The 23048-nt window shown below is 39.0% G+C and overlaps 2 protein-coding genes and 1 pseudogene across 3 annotated transcripts in view; 2 read left to right on the top strand and 1 right to left on the bottom strand.

Moving 5' to 3' along the window:
- The window catches only part of TMCC1 (transmembrane and coiled-coil domain family 1), a 214666-nt gene that overhangs the window by 162669 nt on the left and 28949 nt on the right, over nucleotides 1-23048 (bottom strand). The window contains exon 1 of one of the 2 annotated variants that reach the window (XM_027093859.1): nucleotides 4111-4194. The exons of the other annotated variant lie outside the window; for it this stretch is intronic. The gene's annotated coding sequence lies outside the window, so the exon portion shown is untranslated. Of the gene's footprint in view, nucleotides 1-4110; nucleotides 4195-23048 lie in introns of those variants that run through there. 2 annotated transcript variants of the gene reach the window in all.
- On the top strand, nucleotides 6493-8216 carry LOC113613273 (protein SET-like; annotated as a pseudogene).
- LOC113613272 (zinc finger protein 684-like) lies at nucleotides 20831-22456 on the top strand. Its single transcript, XM_027093870.1, is given in 2 exon segments — nucleotides 20831-22005; nucleotides 22007-22456. Coding segments are annotated over 2 exon segments (840 nt in total). The 5' UTR covers nucleotides 20831-21343; the 3' UTR covers nucleotides 22185-22456.

Genomic DNA, 23048 nt, shown 5'->3' with positions numbered 1-23048 from the left:
TCAGATAGGTAATTTCAGAGAGACATGGAAATCATAAGAAAAAATCAAGTGGAAAAAACATGGTAATAAATAACAAATGCTTCTGACAAGCTTATTAGTAGATTTGAAACAGCTAAAAAAAGAATCAGTGAACTTGAAGACTGGCTAATAGAAATTGCTCAAACTGAAATGTAAGGAAGAAAAAGAATAGGAAAATAAAACAGAAAAAAAACATCCAAGAACTGTGGGAAAATATCAAACCGTGTAACACTCAGAGTGCCTGGAGAAGAAAGAACAGAGCAGAAGAAATATTTGAATGGCCAAGAACTTACCAAAATTAGTAACAAGACACCAAACTACAGACTTAAAAAGGTCCAAAAACATCAAACAGGATAAATAACAAAAAAACAAAAACAAAAAAACTAAGCATATCATATTCAAATCGCTGAAAGGCAAAGAGAAAATCTTGAAGGCAGTCAGAGAGGGGAAAAAACATATTATATACAGAGGAACAGGATAAGGATTATAATAAGCTTCTTGTCAGCAACTGTCCAAGCAAGATGATACTGGAGTAGCAACTTTAAAATGTAAGAAAAAACTGCTGAACCAGTATTCTATATCCAGTGAAAATATCCTTCATAAATGAAGAGGAAATAAGGACTTTCCCAATGTAAGCTGGTGCAGCCACTATGGAAAACAGTATGGAGGTTCCCTAAAAAACTAAAAATAGAGTTGCCATACGATCCAGCAATCCCACTCTTGGGCATATGTCCGGAGAAAACTCTAATTAAAAAAGATACATGCACCCCAATATTCATAGCAGCACTAGTTACAATAGCCAAGACATGGAAGCAACCTAAATGTCCATCAACAGATGAATGGTTGAAGAAGATGTGGTATTATGTATACAATGGACTACTACTCAGCCATAAAAAAGAATGAAATAAACTTATTTACAAGACAGAAACAGACTCACAGACAGAGAAAACAAACTTACGCTTGCCAAAGCGGAAAGGGGGTAGGGATAAACTGGGACTTTGTGCTTAACAGATACATACTACTATATATAAAACAGATAAACAAGGTCTACTGTATAGCACAGGGAGCTATGTTCAGTATCTTGTAATAACCTAAAATGGAAAAGAATCTGAAAAATAATAGATATATGTGTGTGTGTGTTTGTGTGTGTGTGTATAACTGAATCACTTTGCTGTACACCTGAAACTAACACAATGCTGTAAATCAACTATACTTCAATTTTTAAAAAATCCTGATTTCAAATTTCTTACATCATCAAGCAGTCACAATATGTCATTCAAAAGAAAAAGGAAAAAACACTCATAATAAACATATAACATATGTTACATTTCAATACGCCTTCAGAATGTCAAATTTTGCTCAACTGTCACAGAGCCAGTCGTAAATCTCTCTAGAGTAAATGGATGAACACAAAGTTTAGAAATGAAACTTCGTCATGTTTTTCAGATTTTAAAAAAGTCTCTAACTTATGCTCTTTCTCCTTCACTGTAGGTCATTTGAGATGGTTTCAATGGTAACACATACTTTATGCTTTGCTACACTGCAAATTTATTCAACAGTTCTATTCTTGAAGTCATTATTTCTTCTCATGCTTCTATTTTATAAGGGACAACATTTTTCCAGCTACCTCCTAAGGGGATTTGTGATTTAGCAACATCTTTTCCCAGCCCAGTCATTCACACTCAAAACAAGTCTTTCTCTTGAGACAGAAATGAGAAAGATATAATCAAGGAAATTCAATAGACATTTACTACTTTGAAAAATGTAATCTCTTCAGTCACAAATATAGTTTTATCACACTTCCTTGAGTTTATTCAATAAATATGGCCAAAGCAAGAGGACCTTACAGTGACTACAAAGAACAGGTAGTTATAGGGCCTTAGCTTAAACTGTTCTGTGAATGAATGAACACGCAAACATGAGAATACAAAATACTAAGATACAGTGTTTCATTAAAGTGAGAAATATGGTCAAAGTGAGACTGCCCAGTGAGTAGTTGATAACTGCTAGACAGCAAATGCACTGGCAGACTCTATCTGATGTATTTTGGAACTATGGAGTCTATTTAAGGCTTGGATCTTCCAAGGGGGAAGGCTTGGACAATAAGTTGCATTTAATTTCAATTTCAACTCTTAGCACTGTAGCAGCTACACAGCTTCCTCCAGCAACACGGACGTGAGCTGAGCAAGGTTCCTACAACAGCTTGGACACAGCTTGTGGGACCTAGGGTGGGCAAAAGAAAGACCCTGTCTTCCAAATATCACAGATCTATGCCCTGATCACTGATTATTGCTTCTGATCACAAAACTGCAAAGAGACAGGTGCCCATTTTTGTTGCACCTTACCTCCCCACCACCCCGCACCACCCTGTAGTTGCAAGGCCCTCCCTCTCCAGCTAAGTGACTTCCAAGGGATTTATTTAAAGGACTGGTTTCCTGTTCTCCCAATCCTTCTCCCCGCCTCCTTTCCCCCCTATCGGGAGCAAGAGCCTAAAGACTAGGATGTTGGAAAGCAACTGCATACACATTCTTCTCAAGTTCACATGGGACACCTTCCAGGACAGACCATATATTAGCTAACAAATTCCTAGAAACACAAAATCTACCAAGACTAAATCAAGAAGAAATAGAAAGGGACTTCCCTGGTGGCGCAGTGGCTAAGAATCCGCCTGCCAATGCAGGGGACACCGGTTCGAGCCCTGGTCCGGGAAGATCCCACATGCCGCAAAGCAACTAAGCCCGTGTGCCCCAACTACTGAGCCTGCACTCTAGAGCCCACGAGCCACAACCACTGAAGCCCGCGTGCCTAGAGCCTGTGCTCCACAACAAGAGAAGCCACCGCAATGAGAAGCCCACGCACCACAACGAAGAGTAGCTCCCGCTCGCCACAACTACAGAAAGCCTGCGCACGTGCAGCAACAAAGACCCAACACAGCCATAAATAAATAAATAAATAATTTTTTTTTTTAAAAAAAAAAGAGGAAATAGGAAAATAGACCTATAAAGAGTAAGGAGATTGAATCAGTAATCAAAAATCTCCTGACAAATAAAAGCCCTGACTTGATTTATTTCACTGGTCAATTCTACCAAGCATTTAAAGAAGAACTAATACCAATCTTTCTTAAACTTTTCCAAAAAATTGAAGAGAAGGGAATACTTCCTAATCATCCTATGAAGCCAGCATTACTGATACCAAAACCAGACAAAACCACCTCAAGAAGAGAAAACAACAGGGTTATTATCATAACCCTTATTATAATATTGAGACATTTTTTGCCTTTTTCACTTTCACCCTCTCATGAGGATAACGTGACGTTCTCATGGCTCTTAGGGCTAATGGGATATAAGAATCTAGCTGTCTTGTATGAAGTCAAACATTAAAGAGATTGGCACAAATGTAAAATAATCCTACTCTTATTAAATATTATTTTAGAAAATGACGTGTTATTCATATTAACATGTAATGGGTTTATTACTTTTTAAATTAATTAAATATTCTTTAAAATCTGTTTTGATTGCTAATACAGTAAATATCAATAAACATAACCCAAATAAACAAAAGCTTTTTGGGGTCCTCAATAATCTAAGTATAAAGGAGGCCTAATACCAGTTTAATACTGGTCTAACTCACGAAAGTTAAAGAAAGACTGAGGAATCGTCCCAAATTAAAGGAGACTATACCGACTCTGCCCTAGATCTTGGACCGGGAAACAAAAGAAAAGATAATTGGCAAAATTTGAACAGAATTTATAGGTTAGATAACAGTATTGTATTGATGTTCACTTCCTGATTTTGGTAATTGTACTGTGATCAATAAAATGTGAACTTTGGGGACTCTGGGTGAAGAATTCGGGGGATTCTTTGGCTAGTTTTGCAACTCTTTATAGATTTGAAATTATTTCAAAATGAAAATTAAAATTCTTTTAATTAAATTGATTTAAAAGATCACTCAAACTAAGTATCAGAGAGGATGTGGAGCAACTGCAGCTAGTGCTAATACTAAATGGTATAACCTCTTTGGAAAGCGTGTGGCAGTATGGTAGGCAGAACGGCCCCCCAAAGATGTTTCTATCCTGTGAATATGTTACCTTACCTGACAAGAGAGACTGTGCAGACGTGATGGAATCAAAGATTTTGACACTGGGAGGTTATCCTGCATTATCCAGGAGGGCTCAATGTAATCACATAGGTCCTTATAAGTGAAAGAGGGAGGCAAGAGTGTCAGAGTCAGAGGCGATGGGACACAGAAAGAGGTCGGTATGATTATATTTTGAAGATGAAAGGGGGTCATGAACCAAGGAGTATAAACAGCCTCTAGAAGCAAGAGGCAAGAAAATAGGATTCTCCCCTAGAATCTCCAGAAAAAATACAGCCTTGCCAACATCTTGATTTTAGCCTAGTGAGATCCATTTCAGACTTCTGGCCCCCGGAAATGTAAGACAATAAACATGTGCTGTTTTAAGCCATTAAGTTTGTGGTCATTTGTTACAGCAATAGGAAGCTAACAGCACTTTCTTAAAAAATTTAACAAACACCCTCCATATGACCTATCCATTCCATTCCAGATTTTTACCCAAGAGAAATGAAAACATACATCCAAAGACTTGTACATAGATGTTTACAGAAGCTTTATTTATAATAGCCCCCAAACTAGATGGATAACAATCCATATGATAGAACACTGCTCAGCAATAAAAACTAAAAAAAAAAAAGATCAATACATGCAATAACATCAATGAACTTCAAAAGCATTATGCTGAGTAAAAGAAGCCAAGCAAAAATACAAGCTTTATGATTCCATTTATATAAAAAATTATATATAATATACATATATATGTATGCATATAAAATTAACCTACAGTGATTGCCTGTGCATGGAATTGGAGGGAAAGATGGATTACAAGGGACAAGGGGAAACTTTGGGGGGTGATGAAAATATTTATCTTGATTATGGTGATGGTTTCAGAAGTGTATACTTATGTCAAAACTCACTAAATTAAAAACTTTATGTGCAACTTATTGCATGTTAATTATACTTCATTAAAATTTAAAAAAATTTAATAAAGTGATAAAGAAACAAACATTAGTTTTGAACACCTACATACTCAACACTGAGCCAAGAACTGTGAAACAATCAGGAAACAAATGCAAGGAGTATGAAATAGTAGATAAGAATCTAGACCTTAGAACCAATCAGTCCTATATTTGATTGTCAGTTTCAATAACTGGTAGCAAAGGGAGTCTTGGCTTTCTAAGCCTCAGTCTCATTTTCTATAATAATATCTAACTCATATGGTTGTTGTAAGAATTAAAAGAAATAATATATGAAAATCACCTCTGCCAAATTTGGAAGTACCCAATTAATGGTAGCTATAAGAATACTATCTTTTTTTCCCCCCAGAATCTGGTGAGCTGCATGCTTCTTTACAGGTGAGGCCAATCTAATTCTTGACTTACATATTAATTCTTACGTTTATTTAAATAAAAGAATTATAAGAAGCAGTGTGCACAAACAATAAGAGAACTTAGAGCAAGGGAAAAGAAAAAAAGTAGTGCATTACAGTGAAATAAATTAACTGATGGTCCTAACAAAAGCCCTGAGTTATCAAGAACAGATTCATTAGGGACTTCCCTGGCAGTCCAGTGGTTAAGATTCTGCGCCACCAATGCAGGGGGCCCAGGTTCGATCCCTGGCTGGGGAACTAAGATCCCACATGCCATGGAGTGCAGTCAAAAAATTAAAAATAAATAAATAAATAAAGAACAGATTCATCATACACAGAAAACTGTCTTTAACAGGGTGAAAATTTTTTTCTTACAAGGCCAAAAAGGAACACACATTTCAGAAAAATTACTATTCTAAAATGGTTAATTTCTTTGAAAGCTACATTTCTTCAACAGAGGTAAACTTTACCAATCTGGAAACATTTATAACTCTTTATCCCCTTTCAATATTAAACAAATGAAATATTACCATATATGACAAAACATTTTCTGTAGCTCTAAATAATTTACTTTGTATGATTCTCAACAATCCTAAAGATATAAATTCCTCAAAGCTGAAACAAAATGGTCTACTGAAATCAGACTTTCATACAAAACCTTTCAGTATTTCTTAAATGAAGTAAAATTTTAAAACATGCAGTACATGCTATTATGGCTCACTTGCCTACTAACTGTGGGTCCTTGAGCAAATTACTGAATTTGATCTCTAAAGTATGGATTAAAATATTTCCCATCTCATGGGGTTACTGTAAAGAATAAATGAGAAATGCATGCATGGAAAGTACTTTATATAGTGCCTGGCAAGAAGTAAGCAAATACTCAGTAAGTGTTAGCTGCTATTTTTTTTTTTTAAACTACTATTAAACACATACCTCTAACCTAGCCTTACACCTAAAGCAACTAGAGAAAGAAGAACAAACAAAACCCAAAGTTAAAGTTCTCAGAGCTCCTGGTACGAGCCTCTTTCCTTGGGTGGATTCTTGGCTTTTCTCCCAGCATGGCCCCCAAACACCAGTTTTCACTTCCACCCCAAGCAAAGAAACCGAAGAAACCGAGACTGACTCCTGCCTCCAGGCCAGAGGAAATATCTGCTTCTCCGAACTTGCCGAAGGAAGAAAAAGAATAGCAAGAAGCAATTGAACATACTGATGAAGTACAAAATGAAAACGGACAGACTTGACGAACAAGCCAGTGAGGAGATTTTGAAAGTACAACAGAAATATAACAAACTCCGCCAACCATTTCTTCAGAACACGTCAGAACTGATCGCCAAAACCCCACATTTTTGGGTAATATCATTTGTTAACCATCCGCAAGTGTCTGCACTGCTTGGGGAGGAGGATGAAGAGGCGCTGCATTATTTGACAAGAGTTGAAGTGACAGAATTTGGAGATATTAAATCAGGTTACAGAATAGATTCTTATTTTGATGAAAACCCTTACTTCGAAAATAAAGATCTCTCCAAAGAATTTCATCGGAATGAGTGATGATCCGTCTTCAAAGTCCACTGAAATCAAATGGAAATCCAGAAAGGATGTGACAAAATGTTCAAGTCAAACGCAGAATAAAGCCAGCAGGATGAGACAGCATAAGGAACCAGAAAGCTTCTTCACCTGGTTTACTGATCATTCTGATGCAGGTGCAGATGAGTTAGGAGAGGTCATCAAAGATGATATTTGGCCAAATCCATTACAGTACTACTTGGTTCCAGACATGGATGATGAGGAAAGGGAAGGAGAAGAAGGTGACGATGATGATGAAGAAGAAGAAGGATTGGAAGATATTGATGAAGAAGGGGATAAGGATGAAGGAAGATGAAGGAGAAGATGACTAATGGAACACTGATGGATTCCAACCGTCCTTTTTTAATTTTCTCCAGTCCCTGGGAGCAAGTTGCAGTCTTTTTTTTTCTCCTCCTCCTCTTGTGCTCAGTCGCCCTGTTTTTGAGGTCTCTTTTCTCCTTTATACCATGGCTCACAACTTATTTTGGGGGAAAATACCTTGAGCAGAATTCAGTGAGAAAAGAATCTCTACCCCTTTCTGTTTCAAATTCATTTTTATCCCTTCTTGTCTCAACAAAAACTTTATGGAATCAACACCACCATGCTCTGTGGGAAAAAAGAAAAACCTTCTGCTCCCTTAGCTCTGCTGGAAGCTGGAGGGTGCTAGGCCCCTGTGCAGTAGTGCATAGAATTCTAGCTTTTTTCCTCCTTTCTCTGTATACTGGACTCAGAGATTGCACTGTGTCTCTATGTGAATATGGACAGTTAGCATTTACCAACATGTATCTGTCTACTTTCTCTTGTTTAAAAAAAGAAAAAAAACTTTAAAAAATGGGGTTATAGAAGGTCAGCAAAGAATGGGTTTGAGATGTTTGGGTGGGTTAAGTGGGCATTTTGACAACATGGCTTCTCCTCTGGCATGTTTAATTGTGATGTTTAATGGACATCCCTGCAGTTTAAGATGACACTTTTAAAATAAAATTCTCTCCTAATGATGACTTGAGCCCTGCCACTCAATGGGAGAATCAGCAGAACCTGTAGGATCTTATATGCAATTGACATTCTCTATTGTAATTTTGTTCCTGTTTATTTTAAAAGTTTTCTTTTTGTTTCTCTGGAAAGGAAAGATGATGCTCAGTGTTAAACGTTAAAAGTGTACAAGTTGCTTTGTTACAATAAAACTAAATGTGTATACACACACACAAAAAAACCCTAAGTTAGCAGAAGGAAAGAAATCATGAAGATCAGAGCAGAAATAAATGAAATAGAGACGAAGAAAACAATAGCAAAGATCAATGAAACTAAAAGCTGGTTCTTTGAGAAGATAAACAACATTGATAAACCTTTAGCCAGACTCATCCAGAAAAAAAGGGAGAGGACTCAAATCAATAAAATTAGAAATGGGGCTTCCCTGGTGGCACAGTGGTTGAGAATCTGCCTGCCAATGCAGGGGACACGGGTTCGAGCCCTGGTCTGGGAGGATCCCACATGCCGCGGAGCAACTGGGCCCCTGAGCCACAACTACTGAGCCTGCGCGTCTGGAGCTTGTGCTCCACAACAAGAGAGGCCGCCGCGACAGTGAGAGGCCCATGCACCGCGATGAAGAGTGGCCCCTGCTTGCCACAACTAGAGAAAGCCCTCGCACAGAAACAAAGACCCAACACAGCCAAAAATAAATAAATAAATAAATAAAATTTAAAAAAAAAAAAATAAAATAAAATAAAATAAAATTAGAAATGAAAAAGGAGAAGTTACAATGGACACCACAGAAATACAAAGGATCATAAGAGACTACTACAAGCAACTATACACCAATAAAATGGACAACTGAGCAGAAATGGACAAATTCTTAGAAAGGCACAACCTTCCAAGACTGAACCAGGAATAAGTAGAAAATATGAACAGACCAATTACAAGTACTGAAATTGAAACTGTGATTAAACTCTTCCAACAAACAAAAGTCCGGGACCAGATGGCTTCACAGGCATATGCTATCAAACATTTAGAGAAGAGTTAACACCTACCCTTCTGAAACTCTTACAAAAAATCGCAGAGGAAGGAACACTCCCAAGCTCATTCTATGAGGCCACCATCACCCTGATACCAAAACCAGACAAAGATATCACAAAAAAAGGAAATTGCAGGCCAATATCAATGATGAACATAGACACAAAAATCCTCAACAGAATACTAGCAAATCGAATCCAACAACACATTAAAAGGATCATACAGCATGATCAAGTGGGATTTATCCCAGGGATGCAAGGATTTTTCAATATCTGCAAATCAATCAGTGTGATACACCACTTCAACAAATTGAAGAATAAAAACCACATGATCATCTCAACAGATGCAGAAAAAGCTTTTGACAAAATCAACACCCATTTATGATAAAAATCTCCAGAAAGTGGGCACAGAGGGAACCTACCTCAACATAATAAAGGCCATATATGACAAACCCACAGCAAATGTCTTTCTCAACAGTGAAAAACTGAAAGCATTTCCTCTAAGATCAGGAACAAGACAAAGATGTCCACTCTCGCCACTTTTACTCAACATAGTTTTGGAAGTCCTAACCACAGTAATCAGAGAAGAAAAAAATAATAATAAAAAGAATCCAAATTGGAAAAGAAGTAAAACTGTCACTATTTGCAGATGACATGATACTGTACATAGAAAATTCTATAGATGCTACGAGAAAACTACTAGAGCACAACAATAAATTTGGTAAAGCTGCAGGATACAAAATTAATACACAGCAATCTCTTGCATTCCTATACACTAACAACGAAAGATCAGAAAGAGAAATCAAGGAAACAATCCCATTTACCACAGCATCAAAAAGAATAAAATACCCAGGAATAAACCTACCAAAGGAGACAAAAGACCTGTACACAGAAAACTATAAGACACTGATGAAAGACATCAAAGATGACACAAAGAGATGGAGAGATATACCATGTTCTTAGATTGGAATAATCAATAATGTCAAAGTGACTAAACTACCCAAAGCAATCTACAGATTCAATGCAATACCTATTAAATTACCACTAGCATTTTTCACAGAATTAGAACAAAAAATTTTACAATTTGTATGGAAACACAAAAGACCACAAATAGCCAAAGCAATCCTTTTTTTAAATTTTAACATCTTTATTGGAGTATAATTGCTTTACACTGTTGTGTTAGTTTCTGCTGTATAACAAAGTGAACCAGCGATATGTATACATATATCTCCATATCCCCTCCCTCTTACATCTCCCTCCCACCCTCCCTATCCCACCCCTCTAGGTGGTCACAAAGCACCAAGCTGATCTCCCTGTGCTATGTGGCTGCTTCCCACTAGCTATTTTACATTTGGTAGTGTATATATGTCAATGTCACTCTCTCACTTCGTCCCAGCTTACCCTTCCTCCTCTCTGTGTCCTCAAGTCCATTCTCTATGTCTGTGTCCCCAAGCAATCTTGAGAAAGAAAAATGAAGCTAGAGGAATCAGGCTCCCCGACTTCAGACTATACCACAAAGCTACTGAAATCAAAACAGTGTGGTACTGGCACAAAAACAGAAATACAGATCAATGAAACATGATAGAAAGTTCAGAGATAAACCCATGCACCTATGGTCACCTAATCTATGACAAAGGAGGCAAAAATATACAATGGAGAAAAGACAGTCTCTTCAATAAGTGGTGCTGGGAAAACTGGACAGCTACATGTAAACAAATAAAATTAGAACACTCCCTAACACCATAAACAAAAATAAACTCAAAATGAATTAAAGACCTAAATGTAAGACTGGATACTATAAAACTCTTAGAGGAAAACACTCTTTGACATAAATCACAGCAATATCTTTTTGGATCCACCTCCTACAGTAATGAAAATAAAAACAAAAGTAAACAAATGGGACCTGATTAAACTTAAAAGTTTTTGCACAGCAAAGGAAATGATAAACAAAACGAAAAGACAACCCACAGAATGGGAGAAAATATTTGCAAATGAAGCGATCAACAAGGGATCAATCTCCATAATATACAAACAGCTCATGCAGCTCAATATCAACAACAAAACAACCCAATCAAAAAATGGGCAAAAGATCTAAATAAATATTTCTCCAGGGCTTCCCTGGTGGCGTAGTGGTCAAGAATCCACCTGCCAATGCAGGGGACATGGGTTTGAGTCCTGGTCTGGGAAGATCCCACATGCCGTGGAGCAGCTAATCCCGTGCGCCACAACTACTGAACCTGCGCTCTAGAGCCCACGAGCCACAACGACTGAAGCCCGTGTGCCTAGAGCCCGTGCTCTGCAACAAGACACCTCAGTGAGAAGCCCGCGCACCACAACGAGTAGCCCCCGCCCGCCACAAATAGAGGAAGCCGACGCGCAGCAACAAAGACCCAACGCAGCCAAAAATAAACAAATAAATTAAAAAACAAAAAATTTCTCCAAAGAAGACATTCAGATGGCTAAAAAGCACATGAAAAGACGTTCAACATCAGTAATTATTAGGGAAACACAAATCAAAACTACAATGAGGTATCACCTCACACTGGTCAGAATGGCCATCATCAAAAAATCTACGAACAGTAAATGCTGGAGAGGGTGTGGAGAAAAGGGAACCCTCCTACACTGCTGTGGGAATGTAAACTGGTACAGCCACCATGGAGAACAGTATGGAGGTTCCTTAAAAAACTAAAAATAGAGCTACCATATGATCCAGCAATCCCACTCCTGGGCATATATCCGGAGAAAACCATAATTCGAAAAGATACATGCACCCCAATGTTCACTGCAGTACTATTTACAATAGCCAAGACATGGAAGCAACCTAAATGTCCATCAACAGAGGAATGGATAAAAGAAGACATGGTATATATACACAATGGAATATTACTCAGGCATAAAAACAGAATGAAATAATGCCATATGCAGCAACATGGATAGACCTAGAGATTGCCATACTGAGTGAAGTCAGAGAAAGATAAATATCATATGATACCACTTATATGTGGAATCTAAAAAAAGGGTACAAATGAACTTATCTGCAAAACAGAAATAGAGTTACAGATGTAGAAAACAAACTTATAGTTACCAAGGGGTAAGGGGGAGAGGGATAAATTGGGAGACTGGTATTGAGATATACATACTACTATATGTAAAACAGATAACTAATAAGGACCTACTGTGTAGCACACAGAACCCTACTCAGTACTCTGTAATAACCTATATGGCAAAAGAATCAGAAAAAAAAAAAAAAAAATATATATATATATATATATAAAAAACTGAATCACCTTGCTGTACACTTGAAACTAATACAACACTGTAAACCAGCTATAAAAAATTCAATAAAAATTATTTTTTAAAGAAATGTACCTCATCGTGATCATAAATTTAATAGTAAGATTTAAGAAGGATTACATTTAATGCAAAATTGTAAACTCTTTTCTAATTAACACTCAGATTAGGTCTCATCTGAAAACTGTTAGTACTTTACTGAAATGTCTGCATTTCTTTTGTAAATATAATTGCATAATCTGTAACCAAATCTAAATCCTGATAGTCAAAAATGTAGAAGGATACAATTACCTCATCAATTCATGTTCTTCTACTTAACACTGTTCAAACACTGAATGTCCTGTTCTTCTGTCTATCCTTTTCCCACAATTCAACTAAACAAATGTTTGAATGCCTTAAAAATGCAAGACATAATATCCTAGCTGGATCAACAGAAATTAGAAAAGAATCCTACGTTTTTTTCCACTATGCTTTCCTGAAACCAGAAGCTATGCTTTCCTGAAACCAGAAGAGAAAGCTTATGTTATATCCAACTCACTCATGTTTAACAATATCTACTTAGGCCAGAGCTAAGATATATTTAATTTCACGTTTTATCTTCCTATCACACAAAGTCTCTTCCATGAACTAACTTGTGTCCAAAAAACTGGCAGTTGCTGCTGAGATGAGGCAAAGGTTTAATCACTGGACGGCACTCACAGAAAATTAAACCAGTGAACCCAAGACCTGTTCAACAGTGGGGTTCCTCGGGTGGGTTTTTTTTACTTCCCTCAGCAATCGATACAACAACTTTCCAAACTGTACTCATAATGTATTCATTCCCAAGATCGCTACTCAGAAGCATATAAATAAACCATGGCACAGCCAGAACCAACCAAACCTGTTTTGACAGATCCAGGCCAACCAACTGCACAGCTTCTGAAATATGCACCCCCACAGGCCCATGCAACATCAGCCTTTGGCTCCGGAATACGTTCCTTTCCTTCCTGTAGGCCTAGTTCTGGCTTTTGAGGAAAGAAAAATAAAGCTGTCAGCTGAGTGGATCAAACTTCCAGCAGGGTAAACAGAAAAAGCTTGTCATTTAAATCCCTTCAAGCAAGCATCTGCTCAACAGAAATGAAGGCAACTTAGTTATAAAAGACAACAACGAGGGGACTTTCCTAATGGCGCAGTGGCTAAGAGTCTGCCTGCCAATGCAGGGTACACAGGTTCGAGCCCTTGTCTGGGAAGATCCCACGTGCCGCGGAGCAAATAAGCCCGTGCACCACAACTACTGTGCCCGCGCACCTAGAGCCCGTGCTCCACAACAAGAGAAGCCACCGCAATGAGAAGCCCGCGCAAGGCAATGAAGAGTAGCCCCCGCTCACCCAACTAGAGAAAGCCTGTGCTCAGCAACAAAGACCCAACATAGCCAAAAATAAATTAAATAAAATAAATTTTAAAAAAAAGACAACAATGGGGCTTCCCTGGTGGCGCAGTGGTTGCGAGTCCGCCTGCCGGTGCAGGGGACACGGGTTCGTGCCCCGGTCTGGGAGGATCCCACATGCCGCGGAGCGGCTGGGCGCGTGAGCCATGGCCGCTGAGCCTGCGCGTCCGGAGCCTGTGCTCCGCAACGGGAGAGGCCACAACAGTGAGAGGCCCGCGTACCGCCAAAAAAAAAAAAAAAAAAGACAACAATGAAAATTCAATATAGTTTTTTTAATGATCAAAAGAATAATAAAATAAATTTTAAAAAAACAATGAATTCAATATATTTTAGTTTTTTTAATGATCAAAAGAATAAGAAAATACTCAAATATGCTACTTTCATCAAATTATAAACCAGCTAGCATAAGTAGAAAACAAAATAACTCAAAGCTAAATAATACCATGCAGATAGCTATTTTTAATTTTCTATGTTGATTCCATTAGGTAACATGCTTCTGAGCAATCAGGTCATGGCTTATGGAAGGGGAAGGGGTTGTTGGGTAGGGAGAGTACACTATTATTAAGTGCAAATATCAATTAATAATGCAGCCTTAATTATTTGCCAACATGAGAAACATGAGCAGGAGAACACTATTTCTGGAAAGCATTAAAATTACTGATCTAGTCATTCATTCAGGAAATATTATCCAATGCCTACTCTTTGGTTAAAACTGCAGTACAGGCTTCCCTGGTGGCGCAGTGGTTGAGAGTCCGCCTGCCGATGCAGGGGACACGGGTTCGTGCCCCGGTCCGGGAAGATCCCACATGCCGCGGAGCGGCTGGCCCGTGAGCCATGGCCGCTGAGCCTGCGCGTCCAGAGCCTGTGCTCCGCAACGGGAGAGGCCACAGCAGTGAGAGGCCCGCATACCGCAAAAAAAACAAACCAAAAAACAAACCACAAAAAACCTGCAGTACACATCAACACGTGTAAAAACCTACAGGACGGAGAAAGCACTGATAAGCATACCAGTATGGAAAAGCAATTCTCACATATGTATTTATTTGCATCTTAAGAACAAAACTATCGAACTAAACACAGTAAGAGGGTATATCTAAATTTAACCAATGAGTTCTCTCCTGCACTAAGACATCTCCTTCTGTTTGTACTTTTTCACCACCTTCATCCAATTCCCCCTCCCCCCACCTCTGGTAACCACAAATCTGATCTTTTTTTCTATAAGTTTGTTTGTCTGTTGAAGTATAGTTCACCTACACTATGTAAGTTCCTGGTGTACAACATAGTGATTCGATGTTTCTATACATTACAAAATGACCACCACGCCTCCTAAATATCCCTGAATTAATTCCTTTCTATCCTCTCCACCAACGCCAGTCTTGTCTAAGTAAGTCACCACTATCTCTCACCTGAACTAGTCTAAGTTCCTAACTAGTATCTCTGCCTCCACTCTGGTGCACCTCAATCCATTCTCTGCCTTGAGGTAAAAAATGCTCACATCAAAAACCAAGTCTGGGGCTTCCCTGGTGGCGCAGTGGTTGAGAGTCCGCCTGCCGATGCAGGGGACACGGGTTCGTGCCCCGGTCCAGGAAGATCCCACATGCCGCGGAGCGGCTGGGCCCGTGAGCCATGGCCGCTGAGCCTGCGCGTCCGGAGCCTGTGCTCCGCAACGGGAGAGGCCACAGCAGTGAGAGGCCCGCGTACTGCAAAAAAAAAAAAAAAAAAAAAAAAAAGCAAGTCTGGGGAGTTCCGTGGTTGCCTAGTCATTAGGATTCCAGGCTTTCACTGCAGTGGCTCCAGGTTCAATCCCTGGTTGGGGAACTGAGATCCCACAAGCCATGTGGCACAGCCAAAAAGAAAAAAAAGAAAAAAAACAAGTCTGACTTTGTCCTTTCTTGCTTAAAGCCCTCTAACGGTTCCTTGTTCCTCTTAGAATAAAGGCAAAAACTTAACAAAATCTTTAATAAAAACCTGCAAGAGCAGGCCTATCTCTCCACCTCAAACCATTTCATTCTCCCTCTAGCTGTCACTTCTCAGGCCACACTAGCCTCATTTCACCATTTTCCCTTCTACCACAGGGCCTTTGCACCTGCTGTTCCTTCTGCCTGGATAACCATCCTTCCTCTCTTTGCCAAGTCAATACCTACTCTTCCATCAAATCATAGCAGAAGTACCATTTCTTGAGGATGCATTTTCTAACCTGGTCAAGTTTCACTAATATCACTTATACCACTGCTGCAGTTATAATTTTACATTTAATTTAATATTAATATTTATTTCCTCCACCAGCCCACAGGTTCCATGGGGGATGGTATCACATCAGGGTTTCCTCCACATTATATCCTCAATGCCTGGTTACTTCAATAAAAATATGTTGCATGAATGATCAAATGCATGAACCATGCTCAAGAACCATCAAACATGGTCCACATTGCCTAGGTCAAAGTTCAGGTGCCTGAAATCACAAAACGTTCAATACTAGGTCAAGCTCCCAACATCATGATCTTTACTACATCTAATTTCCTTTAACAAGGTCCCTTTAGCAGAGATAATGAAGTTTATTCATCACAGGCCTTCTTCTGCTGTCTTCCTATTTACATGAGGAAACCATCAAAAAATCAAACTCCATTGAATACTCTAAAATAAAGCAATCTAAATCTAAGTTTGATTACAATTTTCAAAACAAAATTATTATTTTTTTAATATCTCGCTGTCAAGTCCCAAAGCAAAGATAAATCCCCGTTTGTCTTGGAATCTGAACCTCCTACTCAACTTACCTCAAAACAAATTACTGAAAATAAAAGTCTACCAAAAAATAACATTTAAACAAGTTTACCCATACAACTATGGTCAATTAATCTATGACAAAGGAGGTAAGAATATACAAGGGAGAAGAGACAGTTTCTTCCATAAATGGTGGGAAAACCGGCCACATGTAAAAGAAAGAAATTAGAACACTAACACCATACACAAAAATAAACTCAAAATGGACTAAAGACCTAAATGTAAGACCGGATACTATAAAACTCTGAGAGGAAAACATAGGAAGAACACTCTTTGACATAAATCTCAGCAATATCTTTTTGGATTCACCTCCTAGAGTAATGAAAATGAAAACAAAAATAAACAAGTGGGACCTAATTAAACTTAAAAGCTTTTGCACAGCAAAGGAAACCATACCCAAAACAAAAAGACAACCCTCGGAATGGGAGAAAATATTTGCAAAAGATGAGACTGACAACAGATTAATCTCCAAAATATACAACAGCTCATGCAGCTCAATATCAAAAAAACAACAGCCCAACCAAAAAATGGGCAGAAGATCTAAATAGACATTTCTCCAAAGAAGACATACAGATGGCTAAAAAGCACACGAAAAGATGCTCAATATCACTAATTATTGGGGAAACACAAATCAAAACTACAATGAGGTATCACCTCACACTGGTCAGAGTGGCCATCATCAAAAATCTACAAACAGTAAATGCTGGAGAGGGTGTGGAGAAAAGGGAACCCTCCTACACTGTTGTGGGAAACTGGTACAGCCACCATGGAGAACAGTATGGAGGTTCCTTAAAAAACTAAAAATAGAGCTACCATATGATCCAGCAATCCCACTCCTGGGCATATAACTGGAGAAAACCATAATTCGAAAAGATACATGCACCCCAGTGTTCACTGCAGCACTAATTACAAGAGCCAAGACATGGAAGCAACCTAAATGTCCATCAACAGAGGAATGGATAAAGAGGATATGGTACAGGGACTTCCCTAGTGGTGCAGTGGTTAAGAATCCACCTGCCAATGCAGGGGACACGGGTTCGATCCCTGATCCAGGAAGATCCCACATGCCGCGTAGCAACTAAGCCCGTGCGCCACAACTACTGAGCCTGTGCTCTAGAGCCCACGAGACACAATTACTGAAGCCCGCGCACCTAGAGCCCGTGTTCTGCAACGAGACGCCACGGCAAGGAGAAGCCCACGCATCGCAACAAAGAGCAGTCCCCGCTCACCACAACTAGAGAAAGCCCACAGGCAGCAACAAAGACCCAACACAGCCAAAAATAAATAATAAATTTTATTTTAAAAGAGATGAGATGTGTATATATATACAATGGAATATTACTCAGCCATAAAAAAGAATGAAATTATGCCATGTGCAGCAACGTGGATGGACCCAGACATGATCATACTAAGTGAAGTCAGACAGAGAAAGACAAATATCAAATGATATCACTTATATGTGGAATCTAAAAAAAATGATACAAATGAACTTATTTACAAAACAGAAACAGATTCACAGACTTAGAAAAGAAACTTATAGTTACTAAAGGGGAAAGGAAGGGGGGAGGGATAAATCAGGAGGTTGGGATTAACATATACACGTTATCATATACAAAACAATCAACGAGGACCTACTGTATAGCACAGGGAACTCTACTCAATACTCTGTAATAACCTATATAGGAAAAGAATCTGGAAAATAGATATGTGTGTGTGTCTGTGTGTGTGTCTGTGTGTATAACAGAATCTCCTTGCTGTACACCTGAAACAGTGTAAACCACTGTGTAAACCACTATACTCCAAAATAAAATAAAAATTAAAAAAAATAAATTTTTAAAGAAGTTTAAATCTCTAGACATAAAAAAAAAAAAACCTCAGTAGGAAAAGGAAAAAACATTGGGGCAATGTTTGGATGAAAAACCCTCTTCCACCATACAAAACAAGAAGACAACGTCCCCATGAATTCTGGCAAAGTCAATACTCAGCCTTATTCACAAAATTCTTGGATAGCTTCCTTGGCCTAAAAACCCCAGGCTATTTCAGTGACTGAGTAAAGCCTGTGTATAGATATGGTTGCTTAGGGGAATTGCCTGTTTTGACGGTAAGCAAACAGTTCTCAATGGTGTTTCAATAATTCAAAGTCATTAAAAACAGTGGATAAAATAATTCATGACAAAATATTAGATGTAAAAAATAAGGTTAGGTCTTGTTCACAGGGTTACACAATGGCACACGTAGAAGGAAGACTGGAACTCACAGACCTTGAACAACTTCTTCATTCATCTGCCCAAACAACTTTCCTTTTCCCACTTACTTACAACTTTCCAAATAAACTGACTTTCAGACAACCCAAAAATTTTCAGGAAAATGTCTACACAGAAAAGAAAATGCTGGTAAATAACACTGCCCCTTTATCAGTGTAAAACTACTCCCTCTGGGAACATCCCTGGCAGTTCAGTGGTTGCGACTCCCCCTTCCCCTGCAGGGGCTGTGAGTTCAATCCCTGGTCAGGGAACTAAGATCCCACATGCCTCACAGCCAAAACCCCAAAACATAAAACAGAAGCAATATTGTAACAAATTCAATGAAGACTTTAAAAATGGTCCACGTCAAAAAAAAAAAAATCTTAAAAAAAAACTACTCCCTCTGTAGCCTGGATTAAAATTTTATTAGAAAAGCATTTTTACACAATTATGCCTTATCTATTTCTAAAAGGCTAAAGACCTTACGATCTACAGATCAGACTTTATTACAGGTTTCAAGATTCAAATTACTGATGAAACATAAAAGATTTGCCTTCACTGGCTTTCTTTTTCTTTTTTTGCGGTACACAGGGCCTCTCACTGTTGTGGCCTCTCCCGTTGCGGAGCACAGGCTCCGGATGCACAGGCTCAGCGGCCATGGCTCACGGGCCCAGCCGCTCCGCGGCACGTGGGATCTTCCCGGACTGGGGCACGAACCCGTGTCCCCTGCATCAGCAGGTGGACTCTCAACCACTGCGCCACCAGGGAAGCCCCTTCACTGGCTTCCTAATATGAATAATAAAGCACTCAAAGTGTTCAAAAAGAGGGTACTGACTGGAAAGGGGCATAAAGGAATTCTAGGGGGAGGAAAATGTTCTACGCCTTGGTCTGACTGGTAGTTATAATTATACACATACAGCAGCATACATATGTAAAAATTCATTAAGCTATATATACATCTTAGATTTATGCATTTACTAGAAATTGTACATCAAGCTTTTCTGGTTTTTGTTTTTTGTTTTTGCGGTATGCAGGGCTCTCACTGCCGCAGCCTCTCCCGCCGCGGAGCACAGGCTCCGGACGCGCAAGCCCAGCGGCCATGGCTCACGGGCCCAGCCGCTCTGCGGCATGCGGGATCCTCGCAGACTGTGGCATGAACCCGCATCCCTGGCACCGGCAGGCGGACTCCCAACCACTGCGCCACCAGGGAAGCCCCATCAAGTTTTTTTAAATGAAATTTTTAAAAAGGTTCCAAAGAATTACCTCATTATCCCAAAGCACATAATGTAAGAACAGTCAGATTTCGTCTTCTATTAGTAAAAAGAATCAAGCATGGAGAAGTAAAGCAATTTGCTTTGTTAACTCAAAATGAAGAAGGAAAACAAGTCTCCCAACTCTTTTCTATCAGTGATCTAACCTATGTGTGTCACAGACAATGAGACTGAATCTCGAGAGCCTTCTACTGAGAGTAAAAAAAAAGTCAGAGAAAGAAAGAGGACACAATCAATCCTAGTTCACCAAGTTACCCAGAATAAGGCTAGAAAACTGAGGAACCAAATCAACATCCTCTCTATCCCCAAGTGACATATTATTATTCACAAACAACATAATTATTTTAATCTAGAACTGGTTATGAAATAATGCAAAGAATGCAAAAGAAGTTTCAGCTTCATACTTCCTCTAAACACTATCACAGTGCTACCTCTTGCTTCATTCTGTAGTTTTTCTAAGGGTCTGAGGCACTATACTCCCCGGCCTTTACTTTAGGCCATTTACATGTCTTGAGTGAGATAGTAAGAAGTGTATACAGTTTAGGCTTCAATGGACCAAGGTAAAGTATGGCTCTTATTTCATAGTCACAGAGTTTTAGAGTTGGGCTAGATCTGAGCAGCCAGTTATTCACTTAATGAATAAAGAAAGTAAATCTTAAAATGGTTAAGGGACTTGCCTAATATCTCAGAGCTAATAAGTGGCAGAGTCAAAATTGAATCCTGGGTGTTTCAGTAGTGAGCGGCGGGTGAGCCAGAAGGGCTTGAGGGACAGGTGGAAAGCAGAGATCGGCTTCTCAGTTCATGTGAAGAAAGCAAAATTGAAGGCTGTGTAATTGAACCTGAGGGTCCCTCTTGTATATTCCTGCCTGTTTCAGTTTCCAGCGGCCCTGGTTAAAATCTACAAAAAGCCAACCTAGGGCCACAGGATGGGATCAGTGACATTCCAGGATGTGGCCGTGGACTTCACCCTGGAGGAGTGGCAGCTGCTGCGATGTGCTCAGAGGAAGCTGTATTGGAATGTGATGCTGGAGAACTTTAGAAACCTCATCTCAGTGGAAGTTATCTGCTTACTTGATGATGAGCTAGAGGGACAGGAAGGAGAAGGAAGCAAAGACAAATTTTTAAACCAAGGTATGTTCACCTTCAAGAAAACACTGACCAACAAGACAGTCCAAAATTGTAAACTGAGTATAAATTTTATTTCTTCAAGACAAAAACAACATAAGTGTGAATCAAATGGAAAGTGTTTGCAACCTAACATACTTTCTTAGTTAGAATAAAAGTTATATCAGAGAAAACTCATGAATACAAGGAATGTGGAAAAGCCTTCAGAAACAAGTTGTGTCTTATTAGACATGAAAAAAAGCACAGAAGGAAAAAAACCTTTGGGTGCAGTGAATGTGGGAAAGCCTTCCAAAAAGAAGTCTCGTCTCATTAGACATGAAAAAAGCATACAAGAAAAAAAAAACACCTTTGAACGCAGTGACTGTGGGAAAGCCTTTAACAGTAAGGGACACCTTGCAGCTCATCAAAGAATTCATAGTGGAGAGAAACCCTTTGTGTGCAGTGATTGTGGGAAAGCTTTTACGCATAAAGCACAACCCGTGGTCCATCAGAGACTCCACACTGGAGAGAAGGCTTATGAATGTGGTCAATGTGGGAAATCATTCACCTGGAACTCCTCCTTTACTCAGCATGTGAAATCGCACACACCTGAGAACTCATTTGAATGTAGGGAGTGTGGGAAGAGCTTCAAGTATAGCTCATCCCTTTATAAACACTCCAGAATCCATACAGATGAGAAACCATACCAATGCAGAGAATGTGGCAAAGCCTTTGCAGACTCATCAGTGTTGATCATGCATCAGAGAATTCATACAGGCGAGAAACCCCACGGGTGCACTGAATGTGGCAAAGCCTTCATCAAGAGATCACATTTCCTTAAACATTACTCAACTCACAGCAGAGCAACAAAATAAATGCAACACATGTGGGAAATCTTTTAACTGGAAGATACATCTCAATCTCCATCAAAGAAGTCATAAAAACAAGGGAGCTTTGTTAAATGTGGGAAAACTTAAAATTAGCCTTTTACTGAAGCAGCAGCAAAGAATTCATCATGAGAAAAACCCTATCAGTTAAATAAATGTGGAAAAGCATGTTCTGAAATTCATGTTCTATAAGTGATATTACTAATTTTATTGAAAAGATTACAGGAAATTTTGAGCTACAGACAACTTTACAGTAAAACTGAGGAAGTTGTGAAAAAATTGAATTAAGGCATCAGACTGACTATAATTGCATGTGTACACTGCCCCTAATTTATGATTTTTACACAATTTATACAAATGTCTGCATTGCTTAAGAAATTTGTATAACTGTGGGTTTGAAATATATGCTATGCACATTATACAAAATTATATCTGTTATAACGATGGTTGCACAACATTGTGAACGTACTTAATGCCAATGAATTGTACACTTAAAAATGGTTTAGGGCTTCCCTGGTGGCGCAGTGGTTGAGAGTCTGCCTGCCGATGCAGGGGACATGGGTTCGTGCCCCAGTCCGGGAAGATCCCACATGCCGCGGAGCAGCTGGGCCCATGAGCCATGGCCGCTGAGCCTGCGCGTCTGGAGCCTGTGCTCCGCAACGGGAGAGGCCTCATCAGTGAGAGGCCCGCATACCGCAAAAAAAAAAAAAAAAAAAAGGTTTAGATAGTACATTTTACATTCTGTATATTTTACTACAATAAAAAATGTATTAAAAAAAAAGTTGAATCCCGCCTTCTATTCACCACACCACACCTATATCGCTGCTCAAACAGAACCTGGATACCACCTTATCTAAAGGAATAATTATACTCTGGAGAAAAAATGGTTCATATTATCCAAAGTCTCACACTCATCTGTCCCACAGCACTATTATTTTAATTTATAATCAGAATTATAACTGTCAACCAGTTTACAGTCAGTACCTTCTTTTCTCAGCAGTAAAATCCCTGGTAA

The sequence above is a fragment of the Aethalodelphis obliquidens genome, unplaced genomic scaffold (assembly GCF_003676395.1).
Source record: "Aethalodelphis obliquidens isolate GAN/ISIS:26980383/991018 unplaced genomic scaffold, ASM367639v1 scaffold86, whole genome shotgun sequence".
Classification (NCBI taxonomy): domain Eukaryota; kingdom Metazoa; phylum Chordata; class Mammalia; order Artiodactyla; family Delphinidae; genus Aethalodelphis; species Aethalodelphis obliquidens.
Note: the sequence above shows the minus strand (reverse complement) of the source record. Positions and strands in the feature narration are given on the sequence as shown.